The 16,040-nt window shown below is 39.2% G+C and overlaps 1 protein-coding gene across 3 annotated transcripts in view; it reads left to right on the forward strand.

The window, feature by feature from the left end:
• Positions 1 to 6,944, forward strand: part of LOC100947923 (E3 ubiquitin-protein ligase RNF103) — a 112,590-nt gene extending 105,646 nt beyond the window's left edge. For 2 of the 3 annotated variants that reach the window (XM_012811003.2, XM_012811002.2), the window contains 3 exons: positions 2,264 to 2,385; positions 4,960 to 5,074; positions 6,406 to 6,944. In XM_012811003.2, the coding sequence (XP_012666457.2) occupies positions 2,264 to 2,385; positions 4,960 to 5,074; positions 6,406 to 6,548 (380 nt within the window). In that variant the 3' untranslated portion in view covers positions 6,549 to 6,944. The remainder of the gene's footprint in view (positions 1 to 2,263; positions 2,386 to 4,959; positions 5,075 to 6,405) is intronic. The other variant, XM_023518776.1, reaches the window with a different exon arrangement.
• Positions 6,945 to 16,040: the final 9,096 nt, after the last annotated feature.

The raw sequence follows: 16,040 nt of genomic DNA on the forward strand, positions 1-16,040 counted from the left end.
TATACCTTTTTCAAAATACAAGTGATTCATTATTTAACACTTCTAGTCATGTTTTTTTTTCATGTCTCCCATCTTTCTACTTATTTTACTTATTCAGCTCCAGAAAGTTTATGAAGTATAGGCTATGTTCAGGCACTCTCTCTGGGTTACAGACTCAGGATGCAAATTAAGAGTGAGACATAGGCCCATGTAGACAGCAGACTTATCATTTAAACAGAATTTTATGGAATTTGCTTTATATTTACTTTTTCTTTTCATCTGCATACAATAATGAGTAATAACTTTATATTTTAGAATATCTATCTTTTTGATATCATATTTATGTAATTTATTGCTCATTTTAGCCATACACAAGATTCTTGACACTTCCTCTATCATTATACTAATTTGAATTACTAAATATTTTACTTTCCTATTCTGATGTTAAGAGAAATGACATATTCTCTGCAACTAGCAAACTTCTTTACTCCTTTAGAAAAATCACAGATTGCTATATGTGTCAGATAGATATTTCCCCAGTCACTCTGTTTTTCCTTAGATGTGAAATCTTCCTAGGATCTGGATTCCACTAGAAGTAAACTTGTGGTAACTCCTGGCTTAGCCAAGAGCCATAGCCCTGGAGGAAGTCTGTGTGCCATTGTTTGTGAAGAACTTGGCCTCTAACAGTTCTCAGAACTTTAAGTCTCATGAAATTCCAAAAGAGATTTGGAGGGTTGCCAACTATTTGTCATTTTAAAGATATTTGGGATAAAGGGGAGGACATAATCTTGTGCTAGCACCATGATTTCTTATAATGAAGATTATAGCATGCATGTGATCTCAGACAACAGAATGTTTCTCACCAGCAAGCAGTGTTACCTAACACTGATAAACATACGATACCCACGGTCTGAGAATTAAGTTCCCAAACTTGGCATATGCACTTACATTGACAGCACTATGTAAACAACTTGGTAAGGTTTTATAACTTCGGTATATCAGTGTCTCCCGTCTGTGCTTATGTCAATGTGTAACAGTGTCTTGCTGAGTGACATTATTGTTGTTGCATGTTTTTGTGTGCTGTTGAGAGAATGTTGGAACATGAATTAGAGCAGTGAATGAAAATTTATAAATTTCTTATTAAACTTGGCAATGGTGGAGGTAAAATCCAGGGACATGTTAGCCTAAGTTTATGGGAATAATGTCATGAAGAAAACATCTGTGTACAAATGGATTAGATGTTTTTCTGAGGGGAGAGAAAGCACCACTGATGAAGAGAGGTCAGGGTAGCCAGTAACAAGCATAACACTGAAAAAATGAAAACACTGCAAAAATTTGTCAAATTTGCATCACAATCATCAGCTGACTGTGAGAGGCAGAGCAGACTAAGTAAACATTGATAGGGAAACAGGAAAATCATAACTGAAAATCTTGGCCAGCAATTCATGGCTCTTACTTCACTACAGTGTACCAGCTCACACAGTACTGTTTTGTGAGGGAGTTTTTACTTAGTAAACAAATAATTGTGTTGGAACACTCTCCCTCTTGCCTTGTCTTTTTCCTTTACTCAAAAATAAAGGAAGTATTGAAAGGAAGACATTTTGGTGGCGCTCAGGTCATCAAGGGTAATATGAGAGCCCTGATGGCCATTCCAGATAGAAAGTTCCAAAATTGCTTTGAAGGGGAGTTCTTCAAAGGTGACCCTGGTGATATTCAGCAGTTAAGTATGTACGTATCACTTTTTTCTAGGACAAGTTTATGAACTTAATTGTCAGACCTCATATTCACTGTATCTTATCCAAGTTCTCTCATTTTTCTGAGGATTAGTGAGTGACAAGGCCCACGCAGACTAAACACTGTCTGTAGGCTGGTCTGTGGTATATGGGTAGTTCTACTTGAGCAGCCTTAAACCTTCTGTTTTCCAGTGTCCCTTATAAGATCTAGAGCTTTTCCAATTTGTGAGTTGTCTTGAGTGTCACAGTGATTTCTAGCTGGCTTCCTTCCCTAAAAAGGTCAATTATAGGACTTTAGGCACGCCACTCTATAGATTGGCCAGGTAGGCTGCACGTGCAAAGAATTCACACCAGTAGTAGCTTAGGTAGCTCACAATTTAGAAAAGTCAGTGTTATGTTCAACTAATACAGTAATGTAGTTTAAAGGTACATAAAATAAACTTTGGGAGTCTGTCTGCTATTGATCCCATTTATTGGAATGGCTAATCATTTGGCTATATCTTTTTATTCCATCTTGTTGAGCAATCCTGACTATACCCCTTCGCTTTCAGCCGTTCTGCGAGTGGCTGGCTCCCTGCAGAAGAGCACAGAAGTGATGAAGGCTATGCAAAGTCTTGTGAAGATTCCAGAAATCCAGGCCACCATGCGGGAACTATCCAAAGAGATGATGAAGGTGACTTCCCTGCTTCTTTTCCCAAAGCACTGAGAGTGACTCTCAGGCAGTAGCAGGGGTTAGGAGTATGTGTGGGTGGGAAAGGACAGACAGCAGCTGCTGGACAGAAATGAATTTAAGACAGGAGCAACTGTGAACACTGGTTGAAACTGAACATGGCAGAGGCTGGGTCAGATTGCAGAGTGTTTTTTAGAAGACATAAAAGTATACCCAGAGCTCTAGGGGAGGTGGAAGATTCAGGGAACAACCATTTAGAAATCAAGGAGCTATGGTTTGCAGTCTCCAATATGAGCACAGAGGTAGAAAGAAACATTACAAAAACAGGTAGCAGACTAGATTTGACTTACAGGCCGTAGTTTGCTGATCTCTATTTTAAACTAAAAAAAAGAGAGACTGAGAACCAAATAGAAAGTACATAAATAGCTGCCAATCCCCAGAATCAGGGCCTGACAAAGACCTGTCCCTGGTGGCCTACAGACAGCGACGGGGACAAGGAGGGCACTGTCACTAAGCCCTCAGAGCCAGGGGTGCACTACACTCATTATTTCAGCCAGTTCTCCCAGCCAGCCTGGAAAGGTAGGTATTTTTGTCACCTTTTTGGACAGAAGGAAGCTGAATCTTTGAGCTGCCAGGTAACTTGCCTGAAGTCACCTTAGTTGTAAGTGAAGATACGGAGTTGGAACATAAGTGTCTGACCTTATCACTTGATCTGTCACAGAGGAAATGGTGATGGGAAATCCCTTATACAAGTGCTGTTTTCATGCTTCAAACCTGACAACTAAGAATGTGCATCTCAAATCATTGTGTAGAGTTTGTGCATAGAAAACACCTCCCTTTCTCTTGGGGAATTTCATTAATGAACTTGAATTATACAGAAGGTTATAAGACATGGAGAGAGGGACTAGAGAAGAAAATTAATAGAAAAGAGAAGCAACATAAAACACCCAGGGCCAGGTCTTTAGAATGAGAATTCCTTGGGCAGAAGCAGTAAGGAAGGAGCTGGGTATGTGCTTTAACAGTGGTGTGTGAATGTCTTGGTTCCAGGTTGGTGATGACTGTAGATCTAGAAATGGATATCATGAAAATTTTTGGAATGCTTCTCAGGCCTACTCATGTTAGATTGGAGGAAGGTGCAGTTTTTAGAATCTGGAGTGTTTTTTTACAATGGTTTCTGAATAGTAGAGTAATATAAATTTGGAGGAAGGCTTCCATATAGTAGATACTGAAGCTCCCATAGAAGTTCATCTCCTTGAGGGCAGGGACACAATCCTGTTCATTTTGGTTATCTTCAGAGCCTAGCCTGTTATATGGCACACAGCAGGGATTTGAATGGTTGCCAACTGAATGACTAAATGAGTGACAACTTCTGCTTCCAGAATGTGAAGGACTGTTACAATCAGGATTCTTGTGGGCTCTTTAAACCAGTTAGCAAGTGTTTACTGAACATGTTTTATAGTATTCCCACCACTAAGATGACTTCCAAATATTTTGGAATGCCCTCAGACCCCACCTGGGTGACCATGAATGAATTTGTTCATTTTGGTTTGAAGGAAAGGATCTAAAGAAGGGACGTATAGGGTACTAGCTAGATTCATATCCGTAAGAGAAACGTGGGTAGGATGGAGAGTCACTTTAAATTTGATCCCATCAGCATAGTGAGAATTGGCTGCATACGGGGGTGCCAGAGCCATAGTTGCTGCATATGTCTTTCTGCTCCTTGAGTCACTGAACATCAGGGTACAAAGTTAGGAGCTCATTTCTTTCAGGTGATAAGCAATCAGGATTTTCTTTCTCTAGCAACTTCTTAGAAGCCTCAACCCATGCTTACCCTCTGCCCTCCACCATAACTGCTCAGCATCTTCCTACCTCTTCTGCCTGGAGATGTCAGCAGCCCCCTTTTTGACACTGAAGGGTGCTGTTCTGCTTCAATAACAAAGAACACTTGGTAGAACTTTGGGGGTTAAAGGCACTGCACAGGGCTTACCTTACCTTGTTGGGCCTAGAAACATTGTTTTAGTTCTGCTGGGAGTGAATTGATTGATCCTTGCAGACCTACCAGATTACCCTAGGCCAGCAGCTGTAACTTGGATATCCTGCAATGCTCTTCAGGCCTTTTCTGGATTCTCACCTGCTCTTGTTAACATGGTATCTACTACTATGACTCCAGCCAGTTTTCACTGTGTTCTAGCTCCTGCATTCACAGATTCTATTTGTAGTGTTGGGGCATGATACTTCTCAGAAATGCCACAGGCAGGAAACACACTCATCTGTCAGCAAGTTGTTCCCCAAGTGCTGCCATTATAGTTTGAGTTTCTTGGGAAGCTCTGCTGATAGCCAGTAGTGGCACTCCCCAAGCTTACCGCTGAACTTGGAGACCCATTTCTTTTTGGGCCTTTGTTGCCTCTCTGCAGAGAACAGCATCTAGTGTTTTCTTTGGCCAACTGTTAACCCTCAAAAGGGCAGATGGGACTTGGAGAAACTGGAAGGTGGTCCAGATGGTTTTTAGGGGTGTTTGATGTTTGATGGAAATAGAGTTAATAGTTGAAGGAAGCAACGTGTTTATTCTGTGTTTAGGCTGGGATCATAGAGGAGATGTTAGAGGACACTTTTGAAAGCATGGATGATCAGGAAGAAATGGAGGAAGCAGCAGAAATGGAAATTGACAAAATTCTGTTTGAAATTACAGCAGGTATGAACATTGAGATTCATTCTTTCTCTTTTATGGCTATTCTTGCTTTTTAAGCTATAACTCCTTTCTACTTTTTATTTTTTAAGAGTATAAAAGTTACTTCTTAAAAAATAAGCACTGTGGCTCAGCACCTGTGGCTCAAGTGGCTAAGGCACCAGCCACATACACCTGAGCTGGTGGGTTCAAATCCAGCCCGGGCCCGCCAAACGACGACAGCTGCAACCAAAAAATAGCCAGGTGTTGTGGTGGGCGCCTGTAGTCCCAGCTACTTGGGAGGCGGAGGCAGGAGACTCTCTTGAGCCCAGGAGTTGGAGGTTGCTGTGAGCTGTAATGCTACAGCACTCTACCCAGGGTGACAGCTTGAGGCTCTTTCTCAAAAAAAATAAATAAGCACTGTATCTATAACCATCTTAAAAAAAAAAACCACACAAAAATAAAGAATTCTTAAAATTTTTAGAGTTTCCCTAATGGTAAAGGGCAATCCCTCTCTCATAATACTGCTGCTGGGAATTTAAATGGTACAGACTTTCTTGAAATCAATTTGGCAGTAACTCTTTTGCCCTTGGCCTAGAAGATTAACTTCTGGGAGTTTAATAGCATTATTTATAATAGTAAAAAGCTTGAAACAGGCTAAATGCCTAATACAATAGTGATCAGATCAGTTATATCTATTTTAATGGAATACTATACACCTGTGATGTATGAAATTGAAGTATTCATTAATGTGCAAAGGTCTTCGCAATATGTGAAAAAAGCCTTGCTACTTGAGATGTATACTTTTGTGTGCAAAACGTCTACAGGAATCCAGAAGAGCAAATAAATAAAAAGTTATATCTGGATGATGGTTAGTTGGTTTTTAAACTTTATTTTTACTTCTGGATTTTTTGAGTTTTATGTCTAATTAAAACATAGGTGGGATTTAGTATTTGTTTTCAGTTGTTGGGAGAAAGGAGACAGTTACTCCAAGAAAACACTTTGTGAAGATTTAGAAGCAATTTGGTTTTATTTGGGGAGAAGATTTTAAATTAAGTTTCAGTAGAGTTTAGGAATTTAGGTCCTTCAGAACCAAGATTCTTTTTTTTTTAAATTTTTTAAATTTTCTCTATACATATACATGTGTTTATTTGGTTTCCATTTGAACAAAGATTCTTAAGATTAAAACTCTTTACAATTTGACTTTGGTATTCTTACATTGCTGTTTATGTAGCAAATCCCCTCTGTTTTACTGCCCCTTTTCTGTATTTGTCAGATTGATCTAGGAGTGAAAGGCAGGGAAGAGTGAAGGACCACGCCCTTAAGCCAATGTGGTATTAACTGCTCTTTCTTTTCAGGGGCATTGGGTAAGGCACCCAGTAAAGTGACTGATGCCCTTCCAGAGACTGGACCTGCAGGAGCAATGGCCGCCTCAGAGGATGAGGAGGAAGAAGAGGCTCTGGAGGCCATGCAGTCTCGGCTAGCCACACTCCGCAGCTAGGGGGCCAGCTGGGCCCTTGAGCTTTCCTCGTGGCTCACATGCTAGGTGTGCACACACTCCTCTGAAGAGCTACCATCATGTACCTCTTGCACTACACCTCTGTCATGAGGCACTGCATTTTGGAGAAGGTTCTCTGCTAGTATCTCTTCATTATTTGCAGAAGTTTGGGAACCTCAAAGGGATTCTTCCTAGGAAGGTGGTATAATTAAATGCGTCGTTTTCAGGAGCATAAACAGAAGTATCTTATTGGGGGGAGGGTAAAGAATCCATCGTTTCATGAACCACTTCTGGAAAGAGACGATTGCCTGAATGTTGAGGACTTTACTTTTTTTTTGGCTGTAAAACACTATATAAATGGATTTTAATAAATTTCTGCTTTAACACTTGGCCCCATCATAGATTATCACGTGTAATGAACTTTCAAGGTGTTGCAAAGAGGGGAGGGGCTATAGCCAGGAGTATGGGACTTGGAAGCTCAGCAGAAGTCACTTCTGCCGTGAGGGTGCTGTTTCCAGCCTTCATATCACAATCATGATGTGGGAGCATTCTTCTTCATTGTCATCTGTTTAACCAAAAGGACACTTGGGAATTATGCTGCTTGTCCCATTGGCTGGATGGCTGTATTATGTCCTGGTGTGTATTTGTAGCTGTGTTTTTAGTTTTTGTCCCTTTCTTCACTTTGCAAGTTGCACCAAGATCAGACAGCTATAGGATCAGGAGTTTTTCACCCTCTCATTGCCTGTCCCTGCTTTGAGCTGGTTGTCTAGTACATGGTACTTGGGCCTATCCATTAGCATGTTCTCAAAGCCAGGAGCTGACCAAGAGAGGCAGGTTGTGTTTGTGTATCAGAACCAAATCCCACACATCTAGGACATTCCTAAGGTACATTTATAGGTAATTTCAGCAACACTTAATATTTGTATTTAAGAGCCCTTTGACACGTGATCTCATTCAGTCTTCACAAATAAAACAGCTTCACTTGTTAAATGGCAGAGGTGGAATTCAAACCCAGATCCATCTGGTCCAAGTCCTGTGTGTCTTAACTTAGCCAGGGAGGGAAAAAAACAACCACTCACAGGTTTTTTTGTTGATTCTGTAGCAAAATCTTGAAACAATGGGGTCCTTCTAGTCTCATCATAGAAGATGCCAATCTTGAATCCAGAGGCCCCTCTTATTACTCCTGATGTCATCTTCAGGGTGTAATTTTTAAAATAAACTATTTTTTTTCTTTTTTTGTTGTTGCAGTTTGGCCCGGGCCAGGTTCAATCCCACCAACCTCGGTATATAAGGCCGGTGCCCTCCTGAGGCACAGGTGCAACCCTAAAATAAGCTATTTTTTAGATCATTTGTTAAGTCTAGCATATTTGAGCAGAAAATGTAGAGATTTCTCATACTCTGCCTGCCCCCACACATGCATAGCCTCTACTACTTATCAATATCCCACACCAGTATTTGTTCCATTCAACATTGACACATCATTATCTCCCAAAGTACATCATTTATATGAGGATTCATTCTTGGTGTTGTCTGTTCTATGGGTTTGACAAATAATTAATGTCAGGTATTCAGCACTATGGTATAATACAGAATAGTTTCACAGCACTAAAACTTCTTTGTGCCCCACCTATTTCCCCCTCCCTCTCCTAATTCCCTTGTAACCACTGATTTTCTTTTACTGTCTATAAAGTTTTGCCTTTTCTAGAATATCATGTAGTTTGAATCATGGAATATATTGCCTTTCAGGCTGGCTTCTTTCAGCCTGAAAGAAGTAATATATGGATTTAAGTTTCCTCCATGTCTTTTCATGGCTTGATTGCTCAGTTGTTTTTAGTGCTAAATAATACTCCATTGTCTAGATGTACATAGTTTTATTCATTCACTTACTGAAAGACATCTTGGTTGGTTCCAGAGGTATTATGAATAGAGCTGCTGTAAACATCTGTGTACAGGTTTTTGGGTGGACGTAAGTCTTAAATTCATTTGCATAAATGCAAAAGAGCTCAATTGTATGATAAGCAAATGTTTAGTTTTCTAAGAGACTCCCAGAGTGGCTGTACTATATCCATTTATACCGGCAGTAACTGAAAGTTCCTGTTCCTCCACATCCTTACCACCATTTGGTATTTTCAGTCACCTGGATTTTGGCTATTCTCATAGGTTTTTAATGGTATTTCATTGTTGTTTTAAGCAATATGATTCTGGACTTTTTTTTTTCATATGCTTACTTATCTGTATATCTTCTTGATGAGGTGTCTGTTAGATCTTTGGCCCATTTTTTAATTGGATTTTCTGATTATTAAATTTTAAGTGTCATGTGTTTTGGATTACAGTCCTTTAACAGATAGTCTTCTGCAAATATTTTGTCTTGGCCTGTGATTTGCCTTCTCATACTATTCACAATGTCTTTTACATAACAGATGGTTTTCCTTTTATTGAAATCCAGTGTATCACGTTTTTCATGGATTGTGCCTTTGGTATATTACCACCAAACTCGAGATCATCTAGATTTTTCTCCTGTAGTATTTTATAACAGTTACAGTTTTGTGTTTTACATTTAGGTCTGTATCCATTTTGAGTTAATGTTTATAAAAAATATTAAGGTCTGTGTCTAGGTTCTTTTTTTTGCATGTGGATGTCCAGTTATCTAGCACCATTTGTTGGAAAGAGTATCTTTTCTCCATTGTATTGCATTTGCTCCCTTCTGAAAGATCAATTGACTATCTTCATGTGGGTCTGTTTCCAATAATTCATTTGTCTCTTTTTTTAACAATACCACATTGTCTTATTTATTATAGCTTTACAGTATGCCTTAAAAGTTGGGTACTGTCAGTTCTCTGAATTTGTTCTTTTCTTTCAATATTTTGCTGCTATTCTAGATCTTTTGCCTCTTCATATAAACATAAGGTTGGTTTGTTTTAATTTTTAAAGAAGTCATGTTATTTTCATTCTTGCTTTTAGACTAAGGCAACAGCATGTTGGCTCATTATCATGAGCCTCTGTATCATCATTGGAGACAAAGTGAACCAGATATTTTCTTAGTTCTTAAAACCTATGATCTGGAAGGCAAATAGTGGTTATACAGACCTACCATAAAAGTTTTCTTCTAGATACTCAATTTACATCAAGCAGTAACAGCACCTTCACTTCCCCTAGCGTAACTATAGACAAGGATCTAATTAGTGCTCTATTAAAACCAGTTATTGAATTCCAAGGGCAAACAGCTTACTCTTTTGAAAAATCACTTTCCAGGTTCAGGTGGTCACCTAGAAGTTCACTGTAGGCAGGCTGTAACCTGACCTTCCCTGTCCCTCCCAACTTTGTTCATTTCTTCTATCAATCAAAGATGCTTCCTGAGCAATAAGCAATGCAAGTTGCAAAGACTTACATGGCCTTAGGCACCCTTGTCTTGTATATGTGTACTTCTAGATGTTTATCTTAGCGCTCCTAGAAGGAAGGGATTATGACTCATATTTGTCCCCAGATATTAATAGTACTATCACAACTCCTCAGGGCCTGTCCATAACCCCGTATCTGTGGTTATGGGAACACCTGAAAAATCATACTGCTTTCAAAGCTTTGAATAACTGGAATCATTTTTCTTGCCTTACCTAGAGATAGGTGCTCTTCAAATGCTAATATGTATTACCATAAGACAAGGATCTAACAGTAAAATGAACGTGGAAAGTGGTTTAGCTAAACATAAAATAGGTTTCTTTACAACTTTTCAGAAGCTTTTCATATACTTTTTCCTAATTTATTTGATCAAGATAGTTTTAAAACATCAGAATTAACATCCCCCAGGCCCCTGAACCATTTCAGAAATTCAGGTCTAAGCCACAGAAAGGAAATACCTTTTTTAAAGAATGGCGGCTTACATGTGTAATCACAGTGCTTTGGAATGTCAAGATAAGCAGATGACTTGAGTGCAGGAGTTCAGGACCAGTCTGGGCAACATAGCAAGACTATATCCCTACAATTTTTTTTTAATTAGCCAGACATGGTGGCATACACCTATAGTCCTAGCTGTTTGGGGAGGCTGAGACAGGAGGATTGCTTGAGCCCACTCCCTCCCCAGCTGCACAGCCTATATTCTCAGCATGGGACCTTGGGTCCTGGTTCCAGGGGGAACAAAGCAGACCTTATTCACAAATTAAATGTTTGTCTGTGGGGACTAACACAGGGTGCTTACCTCCAGTTTGCATAACTGAACCTACTTGGCAGAAAAGTAGCAGGCATTGCTTTAAAAGATTGTAAGGCAATCAAAAAATTGCATACCTGCCTGAGGCTAAAGATTATAATTGAAACATACAGTAAACTGCCTAAAACCTGGAAAGAAAAGCTAGGGTACTAAAGGAAACCAAGGTATTTAACTATAGGAAACTGGAAAAAATACTGTATGAATAAAGTGAGAATATCCAGAGAAATAAAATGGAACCACATTAAAAATTCTAGAGTTGGGGAGTGGGGTGGAGCAAGATGGTGGACCAGAAAGATCATGAGCTGAGCTCTCCTAGAACGACTGGGGAAAAAGAAAAGCCAGTCATACCTAGTGTGGGGACCTTACCCAGAGTTGTAGTTTAGGGAGCACAACAAGGAAGTGGTTGGCTGGATACAGCAAATGATCCAAAGCAGTGTAAATCTAATGAATTAGGCAAGTGATTATGACTGGTTGGGATCAGCAGCACCCCCCCCCCGCCCTGCCCCCATTGAAGTCCAGGATGGGAGGAAGCCTTTCCAGAGTTTTCAGTTTTGGGGGGAAGCAGCACACTGAGTGCAAAGCTTGGAGGAGTGGGCAGACTTGAACAGTATACAGCAACCAGATTTGAATGCTGGTCGGAGTGGATTTGCCATAGGTTGGGGGATAGTGAGGCATCCATACTGAGAAGTTCATGGCCAGGGGGCTGCCATAGTGGGAAGGTTGTGAGAAGGTCTTAGCAGGAGCTGAAAGCATAGCTATCTTAATTCTGCCTGTCGGAATCAGAATTCCACTTTTTGGACAGGCTGAGGGACTCTTGTACCCCACAGGAACTGGAGTCAGGGGGCACCATGAAACCTGCTCCTGAAGGGTTCTTGTGAACTCTTAAAATCCCAACCTGCCAGGATCTAAATGCTGAGGAAACAATCACATGATCACCAAAGGCAACTAAGTTTAGAATAAGGACCATAGAGGTTTCTAGCTGTCCTGTCTCCTACAAAAACCACAGCACCACCTCATGTCCCAATGACATATTGCAACATAATGAGCAAGGACTTATGCTTATTTGGCCATGAGGAATAGTTTGAATTTGCTAAGGCCATTTCAAGACCTGAGCTTGAGAGAAGGTAATGTGAAGCAAAGGAGGTAGTGAAAAGTAAAAAGGAGGACAAGGAGGTCAACAAGAACACATGAGGAACCAACAGAAAAATTCAGGCAACACGAAAAACCGAAAAACCAAAAAACCAAAACAGAGGAACTCCCCCAAGGGACCATGAGGCAGCTACTGCAGAAGAGTCCACTTAGAATTAATGGACTTGACAGAAAGGGAATTTAAAATATGGATGATAAAGACAAAAGGAATGGATGAGAAAATAGAACCAAAAGTTGGATGAGAGATATGTAGAATACAGGAAGGATATTGTGGAGATTAAGGAAATGAAAGAGAAAATCAGGGAATGTAAAGATGTAGTAGAAAGTTATCAAAAATAGGTTAGACCATGGAGAAGAAATAACCTCCGAGCTAAAGGGTAAAGAGGCAGAAAAGAAGAGACAGAAAGTAGAACATTCAGAGAACTACGAGACTCCATGAAGTGTTCAAACATGAATAATAGGGATTCCTGAAGGGGAAGAAAATTGTCCCAAAGGAATGAAAGCCCTACTGGACATTATCTTAAATGAACACTTCCCAAGTTTTACAAAAGACTCCTTTCAGATGGATATCAAACCCCAGGTCATCTCAACTCAAACAGAGCCTCTCCAAAACATACTGTAATGAATCTGTCCAAAGTCAAGATGAAAGAAAAAATTCTACCAGCAGCCAGGAGGAAGTGCCAACTGATCTACAGAGGCAGAGCCATTAGGATGACAGCAGACTTCAACCTTCCAAGCCAGAAGAGCATGGTCACCCACCTTCAACATTCTTAAAACAATTGTCAGCCCAGAACTGTATCCTGCTCAACTAAGATTCAAAATTGATGGAGAAATCAAATCTTTTGTGGATATACAAGCACTAAGGAAATCTGCCACAAGATCAGCTCTACAGGAAATACTTAGACCTATTCTCAACACTGACCATCACAATGGACCACCAGCAAAGTAAACACCCAGAACCTAAAAGCCAAAACTTACTTTCCACAACAGCCAAAGGATAAAATTACACAGTGGACTTTCACAAATAAGACGAATAGAACTTTATCACACTTATCAATTCTCTTAATAAGTGTCAATGGACTGAATTCACCACTGAAGAGGCACGGGCTGCCTGACTGGATAAAAAAACACAAGCAGCCTGGATCATATGCTGTCTTCAGGAGGTAGACCTAGCCTTAAAGGACAAATCAAGACTCAGGGTTAAGGAATGGAAAACAGTATTTCAAGCAAATGGAAATCAGAAGAAAGGAGGGGTTGCAATATTATTTTCAGATACAAGTGGATTTAAAGCAACTAAAGAAAGACAAAGATGGACACTTTATACTGGTCAAAGGAACAATACAACAAGAAGACATTTCTATTTTAAATATTTATGCACCCAACTTAAATGCTCCCAGATTTATGAAACAGACCTTGAGTGGTACGAGCAATATGATATCCCATAACACCATAATAGCCAGGGACTTTAACACCCCTAAGACAGAAGTGGACAAATCCTTTAAATAAACTAAACAAAGACACAAAGGACTTGAATGTGATGCTAGGCAGAACACACAATCCCAAAGCTAAAGAATATACATTTTTCTCTTCAGCACATGGTACATCCTCCAAAATTGACCACATCCTAGGATATAAATCAAACCTCAGCAAAATTAAAAGAATTTAGAAATTATAATTTGTATCTTCTCAGACCACAAGGCAATAAAGGTGGAATTCAACTCCAACAAAAATGTTCATCCCCATACAAACACTTGGAAATTAAACAACTGTATGCTGAATGATAGTTGGGTTCAGGAAGAAATAAAAAAGGAAATCATTAAATTCCTCAAACATAACAACAATGAAGACACAAGTTACCAAAACCTATGGGATACAGCAAAAGCAGTCTTAAGATGAAATTTATCACATTATATACTGACATTTGAAAAACATAAAGAGAGTCCATCAACAAACTCATGAACCATCTTATGGAATTGGAAAAAAAAATCTAATCCCAAACCCAGCAGAAGAAAACAAATAATCAAAATTAAATCTGAGATTAATGAAATTGAAAACAAAGAATCATTCAGAAAATTAACAAAAAGTTGATTTTTCAAAGAAATCTATAAACCTTTGGCCAGATTAACTAGAAACAGAAAAATAAAATCCCTAATAATCTCAATCAGAAATGATAAAGGAGAGATAACAACAGATGCCACAGAGATATAAGACATCATCTCTTGAGTACTACAAGAAAATCTATGCCTAGAAATTTGACAATGTGGAAGAAATGGATTCATACCTGGAATCACACCCTCTCCCTAGACTTAATAAGAAATGGGTCTTTTGAACAGACTGATTTAAAGAACTGAGATCAAAGAAACGATAAAAAATCTCCCAACAAAAAAATGCCCTGGTCCACATGGCTTCACATCAGAATTCTATCAAACCTTCAAAGAGCTTATACTCATGCTGCAGAAATTATTCCAAAAAATTGAGAAGGAAGGAATTTTCCCCCAACACATTCTATGAAGCAAACATCACCCTGATCCCAAAACCAGGAAAAGACTAACTCAACTAAAAAGGAGAATTTCAGACCAATTTCACTAATGAATATAGATGTAAAAATTCTCAATAAAATCCTAGCCAACATATTACAGCTACACATTAAAAAAATCATTCATCACGATCAAGTAGGTTTTGTCCCAGGGATGCAAGGCTGGTTTAACCTATGCAAATCCAGAAATGTAATTCACCCTGTCAACAGAAACAAAAAACAAAGACCACATGATCCTCTCAATAGGTGCAGAAAAGGCATTCAATAAAATTCAACATCCTTTTCTAATTATAACACTTAAGAATATAGGCATGGGTGTCACAATTCTTAATCTGACAGAAGCCATCTACAACTAACTCATAGCTAATATACTGAATGGAGTAAAAACTGAAAGCTTTTCCACACAGAACTATAACCAGACAAGATTGTCCTCTATCGCCACTACTATGCAACACAGTGCTAGAAGTAAGCAAGAGAAGGAAAATAAATGGGTGCAGAAGAGGTCAAACTTGCTCTTTGCTGATGATATGATCTTATACTTAGAGAACCCTGAAGACTCAGCCATAATACTCCTTGAAGTGATCAAAAAATATAGCAATGTCTCAGGATATAAAATCAATGTCCACAAATCAGTAGCCTTTGTATACGCCAATAATAGCCAAGATGAGAAGCTAATCAAGGACACAATTCCCTTCATGGTATTTAAAAGAAAAGAAATAACCTAGAAATATATGTAACAAAAGAGGTAAAGGACCTCTACAAAGAAAATTACGAAACCCTAAGAAATTGCATAAAATATTAACAAACGAAGGAATGTACCATGCTCATGGCTGAGAAGAATCAACACTGTGAAAATGTCTATACTACTCAAAGCAATCTACAGACTCAATGCAATCCCCATTAAAATACCAACATCATACTTTCAAGATTTAGGCTTGGTGCCTGTGGCTCAAGTGGCTAAGGTGCCAGCCACGTACATGCAAGGTGGCAGGTTCGAATCCAGCCCAGGCCCTCCAAACAACATGGCTGCAACCAAAAAATAGCCAGGTGTTGTGACAGGCACCTATAATCCCAGCTACTTGGGAGGTGGAGGCAGGAGACTCGCTTAAGCCCCGGAGTTGGAGTTTGCTATGAGCTGTGATGCCACAGTACTAGATCTACCCAGAGGGACAGCTTGAGGCTCCTGTCTCAAAAAAAAAAAAAAAAAAATTTTAGAAAAAATAATTCTTAATTTTGTATGGGACCAGAAGACACTATATAGCTAAGGCAATTTGTAGTAATAAAAACAAAGCTGCAGGCATTACCCTACCAGACTTTTGGTTATACTACAAGGCCATAGTGATCAAAACAGCATAGTATTGGCACACAAAAAAAGAGACATTGACATTGGAACTGAAGAGAAAACCATAAGATGAAACTTATATCTTCTAGCCACTTGATATTTGATAAACCAAATAAGAACATACACTGGGGAAAAGAATCCCTATTTAATAAATGGTGCTGGGAGAACTTGATAACCACATGTAAAAGACTGAAACTGGACCCATACCTCACCACTTAACAAAAATTGATTCAAGTTGGAAAAAAGATTTAAATCTAAGGTCTGTAA

The sequence above is a fragment of the Otolemur garnettii genome, unplaced genomic scaffold (assembly GCF_000181295.1).
Source record: "Otolemur garnettii isolate 467f Iridium unplaced genomic scaffold, OtoGar3 scaffold00147, whole genome shotgun sequence".
NCBI lineage: Eukaryota > Metazoa > Chordata > Mammalia > Primates > Galagidae > Otolemur > Otolemur garnettii.